This window comes from Amia ocellicauda, chromosome 3 (genome assembly GCF_036373705.1).
Source record: "Amia ocellicauda isolate fAmiCal2 chromosome 3, fAmiCal2.hap1, whole genome shotgun sequence".
In the NCBI taxonomy this organism is placed as follows: Eukaryota; Metazoa; Chordata; class Actinopteri; order Amiiformes; family Amiidae; genus Amia; species Amia ocellicauda.
This window is the reverse complement of record NC_089852.1, coordinates 21,515,224-21,536,435: the sequence shown is the minus strand read 5'-3', so window position 1 is coordinate 21,536,435 and position 21,212 is coordinate 21,515,224. Positions and strand designations below refer to the sequence as shown.

Sequence of the window (21,212 nt, the reverse complement as noted above, 5' to 3'; positions counted from 1 at the left end):
GAAGAAGTTATGAAAGAACCAACGTTGTTATTACACCATTTATAAGGTCAAATGGAAGTAGATTATTGCTTCAATTAAGGGTCAATTAAGTAATTGGCAGCTCGGATGGAAGGAGGGGTAGTTCTCTCTCTCTCTCTCATAAAGACTTCCTCTTGCCCTGTCATTAGGATTGGGGTGCCTTTCATTAAGATAATATACATATAGAGAGGACATGTCTACTTTCTAAATGACACTATAGCAGTGACACAAAAGCAGTGCTGCTAAAGTGTCATTTAGAAAGTGGGCACCCCTGCTGTCACTGCTACAGCCTGCATACGCCTCTGTGATCTATGATCCTAAAGTGTGGTGCGTTCATGGTACAATAGTAGCTTTTTGTTTAATAAGGGCGTCTGCCAAGAAATAATAGTAGTAGTAGCCTGCGTATAAAGGCGTCTGCTGAATATCTGTAGCCTACACTGCATGACCCCGTCTCTATAAACCTTGATTTTATTTGATACACGCTTTGTGGGTAAATGCTCAGTTGAATTCCTGGAATAGAGGCTTTGGTCTAAAGGGATCACACAGTGGACGGTGAATTAACTTTAAAACTAGTGTTGCAGGCAACAGAAGCATAGACTGCAGTTACTCCGGGGAAGTCGATGATAGACTGCGTATCGAAACTGCTTGTTAAGTTAATTGCAGGCTCCAGTGCAAACGCACAAACAGCAGCGTCTGTTGTCTGCAAGGGAGAAAACCCTCCTCCGGGACGGCAGCTTTGCAGGCAGGTTAGCTGACGCCCCAGTATCTGCCAATGCAGTCGGCCGGGTCCTGACTCACAATGCTGACGCCGACGCCGCCTGCAGACCCTATGAGAGCGGAGGACCCGCCGATCCCGGGAGCCGGAGTCTGTGACAGCGGACAGAGGGAGTCGCTTACCTGGACAGGGCAGTGGAATACACCGTTCACCAAGGAAGCCGAGAGCCGGGTCTTGACACGGGGAGAGGCGCAGGAAAGTCCACTCATTTGCTCCGCAGAGTCCCAGAGGAGGACGGGCGACGGGACCGAGTCGGGAGTTAGACCGAGGACTGCAGAGCGGGACCGGGGTCACACTGCACTCCTGCGCCCGCTGGGGGAGCAGGACACTCCAGCCCGACGCGCTCCGGACTCCGCTTCCGCACTCGGCCGTGTTTTAATCCCAGCCGGGGGGGGATTCGTGCGGGACTCTGACGGATACCCCGACCGGGACCCAGACACCCGGGTTTCTCCTCACTGGGGTCATACGAGCGCCACCATTTCGGGGCCAGTGCCGGCGGGCGGAGTGGAGTGGGACTCGGGGCTGAAGATTGCGGGGAGCGGGGCTGTGTCGGTGTCGATACCGGGGCTGGGGGACGGCATGGCGGCTGGTAAAGCGGGGAGCGCATCGCTTCTTCAGAATGAGCGCGTCCGGTTGATAGTCTGCTTTCTCGGAGTTTTTGTGTGTTACTTTTACTACGGTATACTGCAGGAGACCATGTAAGTAATGCATTTTTGTATCCCCCTTTATGATCAAAACACTAACGAATGCAACCTATTTAAAATGTGGTTTCCTGTTCCTGACATGTCCTAGGAAGAAGGGTCATCTCAGCCTGCTTAAGGCGACGTGTCCGTGGATGAAGCATTCACACAGCTGTGCAAATAGACGTGTTTGGGTTTTGGCCCAATGCACAAAGCGTAGACAAGACCGTGCATTGCACTGTACTGAGCTAATTTACGCTTACAGCCTGAGATAAAATGCGCTTCACACCGTCATCCATTGTGTGAAACCTAAAGCAAGCTTTCAGATCATCTCCCCGTAGTGTTGCGCAATGCTACATACCTTTCTACTCATATAATACTACTCCGATTTGGCAGCTGCTTTAATCTAAGGCGACTCGCATCCAATAAGGAAAAGCAAGACGGATCAAAGATGAAGATGTCTTAACAGCTATATAATACAAGCCATCATCATCCAGTAAGTTAGACGTTGGCATAGATGCGACTAGCGATCATTTTGAACAAAGAACTAAACCTAGGTGCATGTAATGGGATCATCATGAGTGGGCAGTGTAAAGTGGAGCTGTATCACACTTTTCCCTATGAAAGAAATCCTGTTCTGCCATGTCACACCTGTTGGTCAAATCAAGTGGAAGCAGCCATGCAGGACACAGCGCTCTGGAGTAGCTCACAATGGGAAGCCAATAGCATCCACAGTGAACCAGGTCTGTGTCTACTGTGCAGCCCAGTTGGTGCTTACTATCTACATATTCGTGAGGCTTACATCACCAGCAGCTGTGAAGTGTAGTCTATTTATATAGCCATCCAATTGAAATGTATATGCACAACTCTTTGGGGACCTTTAGGAAAACCTCTGAGGTGTGCTTTCATGCTGACCTAACTAGCTAAATCCACTTTAGTGGCCTGTATGTCTGCACAACATGCCTGCAGCTTTGCATCCAGTTAAATGAGTGGCTTGTTTGATGTACACTTTGCTAAATATTTCATTTTATTCTCTTCTGTGCTTTATTTCACAGAAAGCGTTTGGTGTGAGTCTCCTTTCTTTCTCCAAATTTTTCCAGAAAAAAAAAAAAAATCCACCGCAATGACAAGTCGGTTACTGTCCTTATTGTTGCAGCTTGTGGTTTTACACAATGGGAAAACTACATTTTTACATTAAACTGAATTTGCCTAATATGATAGTCTCCAGGTTCCTGGTTGAACTGGAATTGATTTGAGGTGATTAGAGCGGTTGTGTGTTCTGTTCCTACAATATAGGTTAATTATACATACAGATTTTAGTGCTGAATACTGATGTAATTCTGATTTCCTCGAACAGAACAAGAGGGGAGTATGGCACCGAGGAAAAGAAGGAGAAGTTCAAGTATGCCACCACTCTAGTCTTCATTCAGTGTATCATCAATGCAATTTTTGCAAAAATACGTAAGTATGGAGTGAGGCCTTCTCTGTATTTAATTGTTTAATCCAAATTACAAAAGCAGTGATTCCAAACCGCATTCCTTGTTCTTCCTTTTGTTACAGCTGAGCTCATATTGCCTTACCTGGATTAAAGTGGCATAATTACATATTTGTAGTTGTTTCAGCTCTTATAACTGAAAGTTGAAACTGAAAACTGTTTTGGAGAAGACCGCAAGTCCTCACCAAGCTCACCTGGAACAAAAAACAGAAGACTGTCTGTCTTTGTGAAATATCTAGCTAACTGGACTAGGCTTTTTTTGATTCCTTTTGGCTATGTATACAAACACACACTAGTGGACTCTTGAAAAAGTAAATCTCAAACATGAAGCAATAACAGTAACTAACAGTCGGTACACAACAAAAAGGACCGTAAATCTGATTTCTGCTATATTTTCCCCCCTTTCTTCCCTCTCCAGTCATCCAGATCTTTGAGAAGTCAAAGCCTGATCGCACTCGCAGCTGGCTGTATGGAGTGTGTTCGCTGTCCTATCTAGGTGCCATGGTGTCCAGTAACTCGGCGCTACAGTATGTCAACTACCCCACACAGGTCAGTGTGACTGAGAGCTGTGATCCCTTTTCTTTTCCCTGGCTCCAGCTGTCCGTAGTTATATTTTTATCCACCTGCCTGAACTCTCAACTGTGCCCCTGCCTGGGAGAATCTGTTTGTAAAGCCTGTTATTCTGAGGCAATTCCTTACCCACACAATAAAATGATTGTACATCTAAAATGTTCCCCGTCCCAAAAGTAAATCACTTGCTGAACAGTATGTCTGTGCAAGTTGATCAGCGTTTTAGGGTCCGGAAAGAACCAAGACTTTTGGTGGCTGCATGAATGTTGCATTCAGAAGGCAAAGCATTGTGCACAAGACAAAGAATATGGAAAAAGTGAGGGCTTTTCATACAATATTCAGTATTTGTTTGGCATTCTGAAAGCTTCAAAGAGACCTGGTTACTTTTGTCTTTGTTCTTTCTTTCTTTTTCTTTTCTTTTCTGGTTATACAAGTTCTTTATCCTGCAGGGCATGAAGGGAAATATTTGGTGGTGCATTACCAATGGCATGAGTGGCAATGTAAACATTGTTTAACTCTCATTGTGTGTGACCATAAAAGAAATGTACAGATTATTCTTTAGCCTTTTGATGTTAAGAGTGCTGACATCTAGAAATGTTTGCACAATTGTTTGGAAGTTTAAGAGTAAGTTATACATGTGAAATGCACGGACACTGGATTGTATTACCTGTCTGCCTGTGTCTTTGGCAGAGCATGGCCAGCTGCTGTTTGTACATGTTTGACTGGGTTACCATGACCTGCCCAGGACTGCAGTGGCTACAGCCTATTGCACAAATAACCTGTTTTCAGCACTCAGCTTGGTTCTTTTTTTCTCTCCATAAGCTAGGTGTGATTTTAAGAATGGTGTGGAAACAAGGGAAATGGAAATATACATGTGCAGCCTGGCCTTTGTGAGTCCCACTCAGTCAGATTGTAGTGTGTTCACTAATTCAGGCTGTGTGATAATTGATTCACTCCTGTGACTGGAGTGTCTGCTAGGCATCCTTCTGCTTTTTACATATTCTAACACCACATTCTGTAATTATTTGCTTGCTTACTTCCTTCCTTCCTTACATATTTTAAAACGAATGACTGAACCTAGCAAAAGACTTAATAAATTGCACATATTATCCCATCTTCCTTAAAATTGAGTTTATCTGAAGGTAGAAATACTGCTGTACTGGGTTAAAGAGCTTTGGAAATTGTCTAGTTTATATTTCTGTCTGGTTTTGAAGTGTAATCTCTGCAGATTCTCCTGGATTTCTGTCCCACCCAACCCCATTTTTAATAAGTCTGATTACATGATTAACTGGAGGATTTTAAGACATTTCTTCTGGCTCCAGTTCAGTGAGCACTGTAACTGGTCGAAACAACATACATTAAGTTCTAGGTTGTATAAATTGCATTTAAAAAGTAAGTCTACTCTATTAACCTTCTCATGTTGTTTCTTTCAGGTTTTGGGCAAATCCTGCAAACCCATTCCAGGTAGGTTAAATAACCATACACAACCAGACTGTACAACACGCCACTGTAGAAATGGGCATAAGTTCAGTGATCTTGCACACATCCTCACTGCTAGCATACTCCCAGCCTTTCGTGACGTGACCGGAGTCAGTGCTCGGGTCGTTGAGGCTTTGTTTTCTGCCTGAATTGATTTCAGTGGGGATGGGGCCTGTATGTACCTCTTCTAGCCATTGCTGTCAGTTGTGTGGCTGTCACGGTGGTGCATGGCTGGCCACCACACTAATTTGTCTGTTGTGCTGTCCTGTCCCCGCAGTGATGATTCTGGGCGTCTGCATCCTCCGTAAGAAGTACCCTCTGGCCAAGTATCTGTGTGTGGTGCTGATAGTCTTGGGGGTGGCACTCTTCATGTACAAACCCAACAGGGGGGGATCTGAATCAGGGCAGCTCTTTGGCTTTGGGGAAATGTTGCTGGTAAGTCGCTCACCGGCTTGCTAGATGTTGTTCGTTTTTTTTAATTCAATGCAAACGTTTCCCATGTTTTCTTGTTCACTAAATGAAAAATGAACTGGTGGTTAATGCATCATGTCCCTCTCACCTGGAAATGGCAATTCGTTATAGAGAACCTTAATCCAAATATTTTGGCAAAAGATTTTTGTATTATGGCTTATTTTCTGTATCATTGTAAGACTAATTATCTCAATTGTTAATTCTACTAATAATTATAATAACAAATAGAAAAAAAAACTTTAATGTAGTGACTTTCATGTTAAATAATAAGAAAATAAAAATAAAGTGTGATACAATCATGTCCAAAGGTTTGATAAAAAGACACTACGAAGCTCAGATTAAACGCACAAAGTCTCTAGGCGGGTAAGTAGTAGAGTTGTGTGCCCGTGCGTGTGTCGAGACCCAGAGGACATGGTGACGGGAGTGTGTCTGTGTTCCAGCTGGTGTCCCTGACTCTGGACGGGCTGACCGGAGTGGCTCAGGACCACATGAGGGCGCACTCTCAGACTGGCTCCAACCAGATGATGCTCAATATCAACCTGTGGTCTACACTCATCCTTGGGCTTGGTGAGAACCCCTCCTTCTCCTTGTACCCTTCCCTTGTGCGCACACACGCGTCTCTGTACTGCGTCTGGAATCTAGGGCAGGTGTATGTAGGTCCTCGCTTGGTTCTTGTGGTGCAGGACTGCAGTTCCAGCTTTGTTTTAAAGACTTTCCCAAAAGGGGACAGTGAGCTAACGATCCCTCTTGAAACCTCTGTGTCACTCTTCCTATAAATAGTCATAATGTAGGTTAAAAAAAAAAAACAAAAAAAAAAAACACTGACAGTGCAGAAATACAGAGCGGCACACTGATGCAGGACTTTGATTGGAAAGAGGTGTATTAAAGAGCATATCTTTCAGCTGCACCTCACCATAACTGCCACATGATGGTGATATTGGTCCAGGCTCTATCTGTTTTGGTGCTTTGTCTAGAATCCTCTTCCTGTCCTGTACAAATGTCCTTTGTAATGGGAGCCTCGCTTTCTCTCTCCTCTCTCTTCAACCCCTCCCCCCCACACACTCATCTCCTTATTGTTTCCCGGCCCATTCATCATCTCATTTCCCTTCACCTCTCTCTTCCCCTGCCCTGTTCTTCTCTCTCTCAGGAGTGCTGTGGACAGGAGAGGTATGGGAGTTCCTGAGTTTCGCTGACCGTTATCCTGGCGTCGTCTACAACATCCTGATCTTTGGTCTGACCAGTGCTCTGGGCCAGGTAGGTTGAAGGTCAAGGGTCACCACTGCCTCCAGCATCTGAGCCTATTTCACTGTTGCCAATCCATGTTCACTCTCCCAGGGTTGGTAGCATGCCTATTGGCTCTGCCCTGTCTTAATTACACCTGTTGCCCCCACTGTGTGTCCAAGCTGAACACACCTGAGAGCATATGTGATGTTACTGTTAGTCTAAGGACATTGACTTCTAGATGGCCATATATGGAAGGATGGCTGGGCTTGAGTGAGCTGCAAGAAAAAGTTCATTCCATTGAGAGGTTTAGGGATGCAATATCCAGCAGCAATCCCAGCCTGTGGTTCTGACCTGGTGTCTCCTTTTGTTCTCAGAGCTTCATCTTCATGACCGTGGTGTATTTCGGACCGCTCACCTGTTCCATCATCACCACCACACGCAAGTTCTTCACCATCCTGGGCTCTGTGCTCATCTTTGGCAATGCCATCAGCTCCATGCAGTGGGTGGGCACCATTCTGGTCTTCCTGGGTGAGTGTGCGATTGAATCTCTCGGTGCTCTGTCCTGGTCCTGTGGAGGCCACCATCAGTTCAACTCTTGAGGGAACCTGTTGTGAGGGGCTGCAATACTTCCTAAAACTCAACAGGATGTGAACAATAAGAGAAATGAATGAAGCGCTGAAGCTGTGCTGTGGTTGTTGATGTGTGGTGTGATCCTTTTAGGAAGCCAATTTAAATGCAATGATTTGAATATTTGAAGTGATTTATTTTTATAAGGGTTTGTGTTACAAAGAGATAATGTCAATTGCTGCTTTATCCTCGCGTTTGGTTTTGATTGAGCAGCCAATTATATCTTCCTATATTTTTTGTGCTGTTTTATTGTCTATCGAGTGATTTTATTTGATGCTCTTCTATTCCTCTCTAGGTCTGGGAATGGACGCCAAGTTTGGAAAAGGGCCCAAGAAGACGACTCATTAGGAGGAACTGGAAAAACAGCAGGGCTTTGTCAGTGGGCTGGAGGAGAACAGGGCAGAGGGGTGGGGGCGGGGGCACAATCCTGACTGCTTTCATCAACATCTCTAAATGATCAGGGGCTGGGGGCTGTGTGCATGCTTGGCACCCAGTAGGGAATTGGGCTTGTGCCTCACAATAAGCAAGACCTGAATATAAATGTATATTATAATTACATGTATATTGTAAACGTCACTTAAAGTGGGTTTTCAGTTTGAATAATTTGAAATCCAAATTGCTCATCCTTGTTTTCAATCACTTTAATTGGATTGAACTGAGGAATGTTGTAAGTAGGTAGAAAATTGCATGTAAAGCTAGCAGTGATGTTGCCAGGTATAAACCCAGACCTAGTGTCTGCAATCAGAGGAGAAATTGACCCGTTTTAAGGAAATAAGTGATTTAAGAGCTTAGGTGAAAGGAAGCCCAGAAGCTGCTGCAGTGCCCCCCACCCAAGGGTCAGTGTTCTGTGCCCCCACTGTGACTGCTGCTGCCACCCTCCTCTGTGGAGTGGCGCTCACTCTAACTTGAAGAAGTCAAGTCAAGTCCAGACCTGGACCTCGCTCTCCTTCGGACACCCCCCCACCCCAACACTGCTCTCCGTCCAGAGTTGACAGCAGCACAGAGTTGTCTGCTTTATTATTTAAAAAAATTCCACACATTTCACAACTTGGAATGGCTATCTTTCTTTATCTGTAAGCAAATTTGCCAGTTTTAAATGTGGGTTTTCCCACCTGACTTTCAGAGCTAAATCTATTGTTTCCCAGCTTCCCAAGTTTCTTTTGGAATAGTTCACTGTCAATGCCAGTAAAGTGTGAAACCACTTCGGAAACTCCTAGCAGCAACTAGAGGAAGAGACCAAACATCAGTGAACAATGAAATCAAGAAAAATGCAGACAATAGAAAATACAAATTTTAAAGATCTTTATCACTCCACCCCTATAAAACATATTGCATACATCTTTATCCATGTTTTTGGGTTTTCTTATCCATATGCAGATTCCTTTTGAAAAATACAGTGTGAGAGGTGGTCATTTGGGATGATTGAAACCCCCCACCCCAATGTGTCCATCTCAAAGTTGTACAGTTTCAAGTAGTTTATACAACTGTATGTCAGATTTAATGTTTATCCTTGTTTCTGCAATTAAATGATGATAAGAGCTCTACCGGTGTATTTCAGCAAGGTTTCTGCTCTGTTTAATCTCAAACCTGTAAATCATTCCAATTCTGAACAGAAACCAGTACCAGCAAAGTAATGACATCTTTGTTTTCAACTTTTTATTTAAATTGTATTGTGTGGGGTGGTTATGATAAGATTCTGAAACTCTCCTGCACACACATCTCAGAGTTCAGGAGGTCAGTGTCCCCCTATTCACAGCATTAGCCTTGACGCACCGTGGATCCTCTGGGCTGGGTACTTCACTCATTCCTGGGTGTCATAAGTGACTCTCCAGCAGCAGCAGTTTTACCAGTCATTTACCACCTCAGTCTTTCCAAGTCGCTTTGGATCAAAGCATCTGCTATAATACAAATTATGTTTTCTTTATGGTTATTTGTTTAATTAATTTAATTGTCTGAATACTATTCTGCAGGTTAATATAACTGAATTATGGCAAACTATACAAACAATGTAGTTTACATCACAATATTATTTTATCTCTGGAGTTTTATTGCATGTTTAAATTGTTTTATTTTGTTTGACTGTATTTTTCTTTCTGGTTTCCATAACTACTCTTAGTTAAATTATTTTTTTTTAAAAGAGAGAACGCAAAAAAGGGAAATCTATATTTTACACAAAAGGAAGGTGTTTCGTGTTCTTGTGCGTGTTCGGCCTTAAATGGCGATCTTGTCGTCTGCCAAGTGTATGAGATGTTACCAGCATCATGTACTAACGTGGGCCCAACCTGTGTGGGGTGAAGCCAAATTAAATGACATTGTGGACAAATGTGTTTGTGTGTGTGTCACTTCCAGTTGTAACTTTCTTTTATTTATGTATTTATTTAGTGGCACACATAGGCCTACACCAGGGAAACAACTAACTCACTGCCCCCGGGTCCATGTATTACTTCCATTTCACTCGTGGTTTTGTGTTTTAGGAAAAAAAAAAAAAAAAAACTTGTAATAAAGGATACAGAAAATTAAAATACGATACAAGATCGTACAGAAAATAAATGTACACAGATACAAGATAATACAAATGATTTATGAGCCAGGAGCTACAGGACCAACTCTGAAAAAATACAACTGTCACAGAGCAGTAAAGTAGCAGTGTCAGGTGCTGCTGTTCTGGTACAGTAGAAGTTTAAAAAAAAGTGGCTTCTGGTGGTGACACAGTAGTCTCAAAAAAGGGGGATATGAAACCAAAACAACATTGTATATGAAAAGCTGGAGCATTGAGTTGTAAAGAAAGACCGTCGCTTGCAGGAGTTAATGCCCACCAATCCCACTGAGCCAGCTAGTCAATTTTTAACTTGCTTCACTGTGCCTGCAGTGTTTTTACAGTAAAAGTGAATTGTAATTAAACGTCATGTGTAGCTAGATAGAACGATATTCGTAGCCTTTGTATTGCAGCTCAGGTTGCGTATTGAAAATAACGCTGAATAAAAATGTTTTAACTATATGCGGCCCATTTTAAGAAATGGTTAAATCAATATTTTAGATTCTGTGATAAAAGGTGAGTGGCGCACCTTTGGCCTGTGAATTACCAATTAGAAAAATGCTACTTAAATACCAAAACGCAACAGGTTTCAAGTTTGTCATTTCTGATTGGTCTAGGCTAAAGTGAAGAAGCTCAATGATGCTTGGTCATGGAACTCCAAACTGAAGGTGAAGCTGAATTAAATTGTGTTGTGCTGTAATTCTTTGGCAATAGATGGCGCTTTTGCAGCAGAAATACAAGGCCCAGTGTACCAAGATCCACAGTGTCTCGCACCATCTAGAATTTTTTTTCTGAAAACAAAATAGTTTCAAAACAAGCCATCGGGGGGCTAATAAGCCCTTTGAGGTGAAGTGTTTTATCTTTACATTGTACAAAACTGGGTACAATACACCTCTTTAAAGATCCACAAAGAGTCCTGTGGTTCAGCTTGCCTTTGGTGGTTAAAGATGTGTAAAAGATTTGTCAGATGTGTTGATGTTGACTAAGTTGTAGTAGAACACTTTCTCTCTCTCTCTCTCTCTCTCTCTCTCTCTCTCTTCATACTCTCCCTGTTTTGTAATGTCCTATCCCAAATTTGGTTTTCAGCGAAAGAACTGGGACACAACTTTAATCCAGCTCATTCGATTGGAGTCAGGAGACGGCTTTGTGTAAGAGACACATTCGCCAGGCTCTCCAGGTCTCAGAGGTGGCTAATTAGTGCCTGCGACACAGGCCTGGATGTATTCACTTTGATATCTTTATGATGAAGATGTGAATGCATGTAAATAGTTGTAGATCTGGACGGGCAGTGTGCCTGGGGAGGCGGGGAGGAGTCAGAGTGGAGCCCTGTACATCTGGGCAGGTGTGGCGTCCCGAACTACTTCAATCAAACCAGGGCACGCCTTCTTCTTAATGACATACTGATTATTCTTATGATTTTATGGTTAGAGTGCTTTATTTTTTCATAAACCAAGGGGACTGGCATGGGATGTGCTGTGATCATTTAGGGAATGTGGTACCACCCATATTGAAAGATTTTGATGGTCAGGGCCTGTGCATCGACCCACAAGATAACAAGCCTAGTCAAGGCAAGGTTAACCCTCTGGTTCAAGGAGAACAGCCCTGGATAAGTTTCAAGGCCACCACAGGCTCCTCGCCTCAATCCCTTAGACCTCTGGGATGAGCTGAGGTATTGTAGGGACCATCTATCAAAAATATTATCGCCCCCAGCAGGGCCTCTATCTTGTTCGATACTCTGATTTGTGAGGAACTTTGAAATACAACGGTAACACTGGTTGAAGGACTCTGTGACATTTTGTGAGGATCAGATTATTATCTTTGACAGACTTAATGCTTACTTGTGTATTATAATTGTTTGCAGTGGGGTGTGTACATGTCTGCAGGTGGATAATAAGATCTGTGGAAAACCCACAATGAGATTTCCCTGGCCTGCAGACGGCACAATTTCTGTTGACATCAGACAGGAGGTGATTCTCAGATTGCAAACAAAGCAGCTGAGTGCGTGTGATCAAATATACCCGTAGAGAAATCCTAATCACCCATGTTTTTATAGCTGACGAAAGACGAGAGAAACATGACAGAGAAGTCTTGATCTCCACACTAACCATCGCCCCAGGGCTTTTTCTTCTGCGGTGAGGAAATACCATTTAGTAGCAACTGCGTGTTGGTGGAAAGAATAATATTGGAGCTCCTCGCTCTGTCCAAAGTCCTGCCAAAAGGTTAATCGTCAATTTTGAAAATTCCACCAAAAAAAATAGACAAAAAACGTCTCGCTGGTCTGAAAGGCAATCTGATTATGGTGTGTGCTGTGGAACACGGATGCCTTCTCTGAAGTCACAGCAAATGAGATTTTCTTTAACCGTCATTTCAGCAGATTGTCTCCAGGGCTCCTGAATTAAACACAGTGATGTATCTGCAAACACACAGACACAGCCAGGATTCGTCAGATTAGAAAGAGCACGGCACAGCACAGAGCCCAAACCGGAGCACACCCCAAACATTTCGGCATTAGCCTTTGTGTAGTGTGACACTAGAGCAGAAAGCTGATATGGAAAGTGAAATTGCTGTGTTTGTCTATACTGCCATAATTCAGTTCCATGTAGTAGAGATGTAGCTGTCCTCCAATGAGAAAACAGCTGAAGGAGGTTTTTGGATTAGTAATGCACTGGAAACCAGATCAGCAAGATCGCCCAAATGAGCAGGTCCCCACCTTATCCAGCTAATCATCAACTCATCTGCCCCCTTAACTCTAAGGTCCCTTTGAGACAGGATACCATTTCTCAGTGGTCTCTATACTGCAAGAAACCCACATTAACCAACAAGTCAATATGTGTCCAAATGTGTCCCTTGATGGTGTTCCAATTGTCCCCAAGAGATGTGTGTTTGCAATAGGAATCTACCCTTTGGTATTAGGTCAAGATTTTGATTTTCAAATTTGATTGAATACACGTTGTGGTGATATAAATTAAATCCATGTTTGGCCTTAGTACTTGTTGATACTATTGTTCTTATGCTGTTTACATTCTACAATCTATAAGGTAGCTAGTATTACATCCAGCTAAGTGGGAAGTTATGTCCTTGGTGTGGTTTAAAGGGAGTGAATTTATAGAGTTCTCTCTCTCTCTATCTCTCTCTCTATGTGTGTGTGTGTGTGTGTTGGGGGCATCCGGAGTGCTTGTTCCAATAATTAGCTTTCTGCAAATAAGATGCTCTGAGTTATTTAGTGCTCTGGAAAATAAAGCAAAGGAAAGAAGAGAGAGAGAGAGGAATTCTTTCTCCCTATCGCACTCTCTCTTTCTGAAAGCCGTCTCATTTGCATAACGATCTCTTTTAAGTCAGAGCAGGAAATTCTCTGTAGATCAAACTTTGCACATTAAAGCGTATTTGGGGCAGCTGTTGTCAACCAGCACATCTGTTCACGTGCTGGAATGAGGGCTGGGCAGATGGGATGGCTGGCTCCCTGCAGCCTCCTACTCTAGTCTCTGTGGACACATAAAACATCTAGAAAAGGTAAAAAGGCTTTTATATTATTATTATTATTATTAATAATAATAATAATAATAATAATAATATATTGAGGCTTATCGGAAGCTTATATGAAACAGACAGGGTTTGTGGGAACTCCCCAACACCACCATATAAGATCTATCTCTCTCTCTCTCTCTCTCTCTCTCAATGGCATTAGTGATGTACAAATAATAATTTGTAATAATAATAAAGTTAAATAACATTAATTTGACAATGTAATTGCTTCCCCCTCCCTCCCCACAAACACACCACCACCCATTAAAACCACCAGCCTCACTCTCTTGCCCCCAAGCCCTCCAATACCCCTGACCTAATAAACATTGTGTGTCAGTAAGCAGCCTACCACTGATGGGGGCGGGAAATCAGGGTAGGCTACATCATTGTGGAGCAAATAATAATTAATGTGAAGGGAGTTTTAAAACATTTGCCTTAGCGTTACACCAAAAACACCATAGAAACATTGAACACCCAGTTTAGGACAGGTTTAGGTCGTTTTTTCACCCAAACACAAAAGCAATAACCTATTTAAAGTATGGCTATAACGCATGTTAATTTACACCAGAGACTAGGCTGGAAAAGGTTGGGAAACATTGCATTTAGGTACTCTTTAACACCATTAAACTCAATGAACACTTAAAGGAAAATGTAAGTTGTTTTATTCAACTAGCCACTGGCCTATCATTACTCCCACACTCTCTTAAGCAGAAGCCAACCGTGTACAGCAGGAGTCATCAATCCATCTGAGATACTCAGATTAAACAGGTTATTAGTTGCTAGTATGGTTATTCTTTATCTGCGGGGACACTAGGATCCATACATTTCCTGTACTTCAAACTAGGTTAGGTAACAAGTGCCTCTACTCTCGTATGGACAATGGACACTAAATCAAACTACAATAGTGATTACACTATAGCTAGGGCAGGGGCCATCATAAAAAGGTATACTTAACTCATAACACAATAAACAATGGTGTTATGAAAACAATAACGAAAAGGTTTTGAATTTCAATTCAAAGCCAAGTGGTTGACTTGTATAATAAACTTTATTTTATATACTAAACAATACAATCAATCGGATGTGCTAAATACGTTGAAGAAGTGCATGCAATGTTTTATGGCTAGTTATGCGCAGTAAGGTGCCACCTTGGTGCAACCTATATAAAACCTATGCCACTAGTATGGTCTTATGATTAATAATGTTGTTATATTATAATAAGAACCTTCTAAACTTCTAACCTTCGGCTATTTCAGCCACACCTATTGCTGACAGGTGTATAAAATCAAATACACAGCCATGCAATCTCCTTAGACAAACATTGGCAGTAGAATGGGCTGTACTGAGGAGCTCAGTGACTTTCAATGTGGTAGCGTCATAGGATGCCACCTTTCCAACAAGTCAGTTCATCAAATTTCTGCCCTGCTAGAGCTGCTCCAGTCAACTGTAAGTGCTGTTATTGTGAAGTGGAAATGTGTGTGAGCAACAACAGCTCAGCTGAGCCACTGGCACCACTCGGCATCGGCTGGAGTGGTTTAAAGCTCACCGCCATTGGACTCTGGAGCAGTGGAAATGCATTCTCTTGAGTGATGAATCACGGTTCACCATCTGGCAGTCTGACGGACAAATCTGGGTTTGGCGGATGCCAGAACAGTACCTGCATGAATGCATAGTGTCAACTTTAAAGCTTGGTGGAAGTGGAATAATGGTCTGGGGTGTTTTTTCATGTTTCAGGCTCGGCCCCTTAGTTCCACTTAAGGGAAATCTTAAAACTATGGCACACAATTACATTCTGGACAATTTTCTGTTTTGAAGTTTGTGGCAGCAGTCTGGGGATGGCCCTTTCCTGCATGAGGATGCCACCGGGCACAAAGCGACGTCCATACAGAAATGGTTTGTGAATTGGAGAGCTGACTGTGAGCCAGGCCTGATCACCCACATCAGTGCCCGACCTCACTAATGCTCTTGTGGCTGAATGGAAGCAAATCCCTGCAGCAATGCTGCAACATCTAGAGGAAAACCTTCCCAGAAGAGTGGAGGCTGTTATAGCAGCAAAGGGGCGACCAACTCCATGATTGTGGAATGAGATGTTTGACAAGAAGGTGTCCACAACCTTTTGGCCATGTAGTGTATTTCATATAGAACTTTAGTTTTTATGCAAAAGCTGTTATTTACTGTTTCGTCCGTATCGAATTTGATTTCTCGACAGATTTCAGCAGGTATGCACCTTAATAGCTGCTTTTAATATTGCAAGCTGAACTGGCTTCCTAGTGTCGCTCATCCCAGGGCCTGTCGTTCGTGACGCTTGCTTGTTGTAAGATTTTGTTCTTAACACGAAGAATGAACCATTTCAATATGATATGTTCGGCAGTTTAACTACAATAAACTCAATTAAACATTTTTTTTCTCCCAAGTTAAAATTCTCTCACTTCGTGATTGTACAGCACAACCACGAAAACAGTACTTCAATGCACAGCCATTTAGGTGTCCGTTGGACTGCCTGACTACTTGCGTTTTGAAAAATAACACATAAAAGAGAAACAAACACAACATATTCAAGATGCTATTGTGTATGTTAAAATATAAAATTGTCATGAAAGAGTTATTCGTTTGCGGAATAAAATGTTCCACTGCAAACATAGTGGGTGATAATTTAAACAGGCACAGTAGACTCCTACTATCTATAAGGTGGGGTCCGAAAGTACAGTCTTTCAGAGCAGAAGTATCGAGGAGAGCAGTGTCTTTGAGAGGAGAGGCCTTTGGGTTTTACACTTCCTTTCGCACTTTTTGGGAGAAAGAAAATCAAAAGTCTCTTCAAAATGTTCCGCACGATCTTTGTGCACGCCAAAAAGCACCCCAGCGTAAGTACTGGACAGACGGGCAGTGTGGAAACGGCGTGACATTGAGACACGGTCAAAGCCGTCTGTAGAGTATATGGTGGGATGTTTTAATGAAAGATTTACTAAGCAATATAAGTTGTTTTAATGTTAAATTGAAATTGCGTTCATATATATATATAAACATTTTGGAAAAAGTCACATGCGAATTTATGTTATTTGAGATTTGTGTCCCGAGTCCCACATGACGTGCGCTTGGGCTCTGATAGTCCAGTGTATTTTATTGCCAAGTATTTGTAATGGGAAGTCCTCAGTCGACATTGCGCACTGTGAGGCTGTTCAGGCCCTGTTTAGTGTCGGAGGGCAGGCAGAAAGCTACTCTTTTCTAAAGCCTTTGCTTAAAAAGCTTCTCGGCTTTTGCAATTTGACCTCGACCTCCCTGCTCCATTGCAGCTTCTAGTAATATTGATTACCGACTATAAATCAGCAACGAGGGAACATGATTCGCATTGTTTTCCCTCACATTTGATAATGTGCACCATTGTTAAACTGTACCTTAAACCTATGGATCCCAGCCTGACGTATGTGTCGCATAGAGAGGCCTAGTAAATTGCTATATGTTGTACTTTTGTCAAACCTGTTAAATGCTTGTTTTAAACATCCTGTTTTCTGAAAGATTAGCATAGTTTATCTTCAGGGGTAATGTTTATCCTGTTGAACAGTGCACAGACTTTTCAGCTTTTAAAGTGATGTTCTTAAAAGCATGTATAGAGTACAAGTAAGGTTGCAATATGCATGACCTCTAACTCCCGAGTCCTTTTCCAAGAGTGGCACTGTTATTTTTTATGCACCATTTAAGAAGTGCAAGATGACAACAAGGACAGGTCATTTGGCCCTCCGTCCTGTGCTTCTGTTTAACACTAGTTAATACTGTGAGCAATTGGGGGAGGGGGTTGGTTGGGAGACCAAAACCTTGCACAGAAATGTCAACTAGAAATGCATGGGGTGACTGGTTCCTCCAGGGAGGTAGACTTAAGATCACATAAGAGTGAAAGGATCTGCTGCCTGGCAGAACAGTGGCCTCAGCTGAGCAAGGCACAGTTTCTAACCATTGTTTCCTGCACTCTTCCAGTTGATCCCCCTGTTTGCATTCATCGGCGCTGGAGCTGCAGGGGCCACCTTGTACCTGGCACGACTGGCCCTCCGTAACCCTGATGTGAGGTGAGTGAGCGAAAACATGTATTGGTTGGACGGATCACTGGTGAGCTGTAGTTTGACATTGTCCATTTGTTAATTGCAAATATTACCTATTGAATTGATTCACTATGTAATTTATAACCAGGGAGTGTCCTTTATGCTTTGTAGTTCATGGTTTTATTAAATGTTCTCTGGCAGATCTGGGCACTGCTCGTCTCATACAAATTAACACCAGTATGTCAGACTTCCTTTGTGAACGTATATAACCTTGGGGACTGCTGGTATATGCTTATCTGAAATTGCTGTCCTGAAGGCTGAATGGCAGTGCGATTTTGTGGTTACATTGGGGAAATAAAAACCTATTTTGCACACTAATGTTCACCCTAAACTCTTTTATGCTGACAAACTGGTAAATGTATAGATGGTGTAGAGCAGTTTGGGATTATATAATGGGAAATGTATCTGAGGTGACTGAAACCAGATCTTTTCCATAGCTGGGATCGCAAGAACAACCCCGAGCCCTGGAACAAACTGGGCCCCCAGGAGCAGTACAAGGTATGAGAATTTGATTGTGGCTTCTTTTCTTTTAGTGCTTCAAATGCAAACACTTGTCACCAACAGAATTCATCTAGTCACTGTAACCCCTAAACCTCCCCTAAATTCACTTTGATGTTCATCATTTATAGATGTCTTTTACATCTTAAAAACATGAATAATAAACATGGTGATCTCCTAGTATTCAGCGACATGGAGGTAGTCTGCATTTTGGGAGTTGGTTGCTGTATGCCATTAGAACACATTGGCTTACAAAGGTGCTTTCATACAAGCCATCAGTGAAAGAAGAGTTTTGGATGTGGCACAGAAATGCAGATATAATGATTTAAAATAAACATGTCAGAAGGTGCTTTGGAACCTAAATATGCCTGTTCAACAATCTAAGTGTTCCCCTGAAAGGAGAAGCCTTACACGACCAGGGGGCAGAAATAGGTGGCTTTTCTCACACCTGGCGGCTGGGGTCCTGAGCAAGTGTCGGTGTTCGCTAATTCTTTTCTAAACTAATCCAACTGAAATTAATCTGATTACACAATGCATAGGCTTGGTTTAATAAGGATTCATGAGACTAGGGTGTGCAACTCGCTAAATAAGTCAGACATTTGGAGACCTACAGATTTATTTACTTTTTTAAAGTTCCCTCCCTCCTGCCCTGTTGTGGGGAACAAATTGCCACAAAAGCTTAATTCTCCATAATATCTAAGACTCTTTGTTTATTATAGTGTTCTTGTACTTTTTGTTTCCCCCTCCTTATTTTAGACTTGTGATTTTGTTTTTCTGTACTTTTTTATCTGGATGTTAAGTACATTTTGTTCTATTACTATTGTGTATATTAATATTAAACATTGTGTATATTTTGATATAAGGTCTAGTATAGAATACAGCACCAAGTGCATTTGTTTGAATTAAAGTTTGTAATTTCTTCCAGAAAAGTAATATTGGGGACACAATTCTGAGAACCCCTAGTTTATAGGCTGAAAAGAATATAAACCAGTCTCCTAATAGTGCCCCCTCCGAGCTGAATACCTCGGGTGGAGAATATCTGCCTTGCAAGAGAGCTTAACCTGACCTTAACGGTTTGAGCTGAATTTGTCAAACTCCAGTCTCTGAGGACAGGATGATCTTTATTGTATCTGAGCAGTTATTTCATGGGTTTGCTTTACTTAATAGGGTGTGTCTGATGTTCGTCTTTGTAGGTCTTATGTAGCACACCACCCATATAATATCTGTCAGTGTGCCCTATATTGCCTTTAAGACTTAGTTAAAACGAATGTGGTTTGACACATTGATCTGTACAGGGGAATGAGTGCCACTGAGTGGATTTTAAAGGGTTTGGTCTGAAGAAGCAATGAAAGGGGAACACTCAAAGTTCACCTTAACTGTCTGGTAAACATTAAAACTGTAGAAAGCACATGCAAAGCTGGTTATAGTACTGGTCTACAATACAACCTGAATTATTCTGAGTGGCAGTTTTTGCAGCCATCCAGTGAAGCAAACGGCTGAGAAGATGAGGACTTTGGCTTCAGGTCCCTTTCCTACTACCATTCAATAATGCTAAACAGGATTGGAGAGTCTAATTTAGCTTTTGACACTGAGCCCCAGCCATGTGGTAACCAGTATATTAATATTTTTTTTTCTTTTAATTTTACTGCACTGCAGCTTGTTGCATTGTTCCATATGTATGTTGTTAATGCCCTTGCATAGTGCTTCACGTTGTCTCTTCAAATGTCAGCCCTAAAACGCCTTTTCATTGAATTTCAGTTCTTTGCTGTGAACATGGACTACAGTAAACTGAAGAAGAATGGGCCTGACTTCTAAGCCCGCCCTTCTCCGGCATTCTTGACCAAGGTCTTCAGAAGCCAATCCGCACAGACCACTCAACCCCCCACAACATCCAACCAAGACAGAAGCAAACCGCACAAAGAGTCCATCTATGTTCAACTTTTGTCCCTTTTGTCCCTTTTGTCCCCCAGCAAGGATGGATCTGTCAGTCTCTGAGTTCCACACAGAACTTTTAATCTTCATTCTGTCATTATTTATGGTTTGTCTGCATTAAACAAATAAAGCAGCTACCACCTACTGGTTAAATGTGAAAAGTCTTTGTTCATTTGTGTATGAGTGTGGACCCTTCAACCACAATAATGGCAGCATTAAAATCCCATTACTATTTTGTCACCAGTTCTATCTCAAGCAGACTAAGCGAGATCCATTTATAATTATATTCAAAGCATAAGTTTTCACTTGCGAAAGGGGGCTCTTGCTGGTGTCAAATGTGCAAAGGTGGTAAATGGTGATGCCCTCTTCCCAAGACTTTTATCTTGTCTTGCCCAGATTTCACCTCACAGCTTGTGCCTCATGTGTATCGGGCTTTCTCTCCGCCTACGGTCCTCTATACTCAGCTAAGCAGCAGAGGTTGCTGAGCTTTTTAATTTGACTCTGTTGGACACCGCTCAACTTGAGTGATTTGCTGTGCATTTGCTGACATTAAATGGCAGACAAATTACCTTACCCCCTTTCCCATCATGTCCAAACCATCTGCTCTTGCTACTTTTTTTTTTTTTTAAGCAAAATATTTTCAAGCTTAAAGAGGCATAAAACCTCTACAGATATCGAAAAGCAGCGAGTGCTCTATTTGCATGTTCTTGCCATTTGATTAAAATATGGGATTTCAACATTTTACCTTGGCTAAATGCCATTTTCATTAAACTGCTGTGTGTAGTTTCAGCAGCTTGATACTTGACAACCATTTGGTTAACTGCCTGCATTGTTCAAATACATTTCCATCAGTAATCCCTTATTCTTAAATTGCCAGTTTTAATAGTGTTGTTGAGAGGGATGGTTTCATGATTGTAATTCAAATTCCCATCAGTTGTCTCTGAAGTTATGCTTTTGCACTTGTCTCTCATAATAGGACCATGCTCTAAACTTGGTATAATGTGTTTTAGCAAATTTGCTGTGTTCGACATAATTTCTGAAGCCGCAAAATAAACCGTGGCCTTCTGTTACTGGGTTTCTGTAATTAATCGGTGTCCACTTTCTGCTCCTTTTAAAAATAAGAAGTGTTTTGGTTACACAAAAGTCACTGAGATAAACTTGTTTTGGAGCTCTTGTAGAATCTTAAAAAAATAACAATCCTACAATATAAAGTGAAAATGCAGTTGGCTGTGTTCTGAAACACATACAGCGTGTTGACTCTGAATTCTTCCACATGCATCTGTCACACACGGTC

At 42.1% G+C, this 21,212-nt stretch overlaps 2 protein-coding genes across 2 annotated transcripts; both read left to right on the top strand.

Moving 5' to 3' along the window:
* The first annotated feature begins 256 nt into the window (after window positions 1–256).
* slc35b1 (solute carrier family 35 member B1) lies at window positions 257–9,662 on the top strand. The gene is made up of 9 exons (XM_066698450.1): window positions 257–1,491; window positions 2,831–2,934; window positions 3,387–3,517; window positions 4,972–5,002; window positions 5,295–5,452; window positions 5,929–6,055; window positions 6,636–6,742; window positions 7,087–7,240; window positions 7,635–9,662. The coding sequence occupies exons 1-9, from the start codon at window positions 818–820 to the stop codon at window positions 7,685–7,687; spliced, it is 1,539 nt and encodes a 512-aa protein (XP_066554547.1). The 5' UTR covers window positions 257–817; the 3' UTR covers window positions 7,688–9,662.
* Window positions 9,663–16,092: 6,430 nt separating this feature from the next.
* Window positions 16,093–20,079, top strand: LOC136740573 (cytochrome c oxidase subunit NDUFA4). Its single transcript, XM_066698449.1, has 4 exons — window positions 16,093–16,258; window positions 17,367–17,455; window positions 17,926–17,986; window positions 19,745–20,079. Exons 1-4 carry the CDS (start codon window positions 16,217–16,219, stop codon window positions 19,799–19,801), a joined length of 249 nt encoding a protein of 82 aa, XP_066554546.1. The 5' UTR covers window positions 16,093–16,216; the 3' UTR covers window positions 19,802–20,079.
* The last annotated feature ends 1,133 nt before the right edge of the window (window positions 20,080–21,212 follow it).

Coding starts and splice junctions, on each gene's coding strand:
- slc35b1 (XM_066698450.1), top strand. CDS start 818: ATGCTGACGCCGACGCCGCCTGCAGACCCTATGAGAGCGGAGGACCCG. Junction 1,492..2,830: donor GGTATACTGCAGGAGACCAT/GTAAGTAATGCA, acceptor TTCCTCGAACAG/AACAAGAGGGGAGTATGGCA. Junction 5,453..5,928: donor GCTTTGGGGAAATGTTGCTG/GTAAGTCGCTCA, acceptor TCTGTGTTCCAG/CTGGTGTCCCTGACTCTGGA.
- LOC136740573 (XM_066698449.1), top strand. CDS start 16,217: ATGTTCCGCACGATCTTTGTGCACGCCAAAAAGCACCCCAGC. Junction 17,456..17,925: donor CTCCGTAACCCTGATGTGAG/GTGAGTGAGCGA, acceptor TCTTTTCCATAG/CTGGGATCGCAAGAACAACC. Junction 17,987..19,744: donor GCCCCCAGGAGCAGTACAAG/GTATGAGAATTT, acceptor ATTGAATTTCAG/TTCTTTGCTGTGAACATGGA.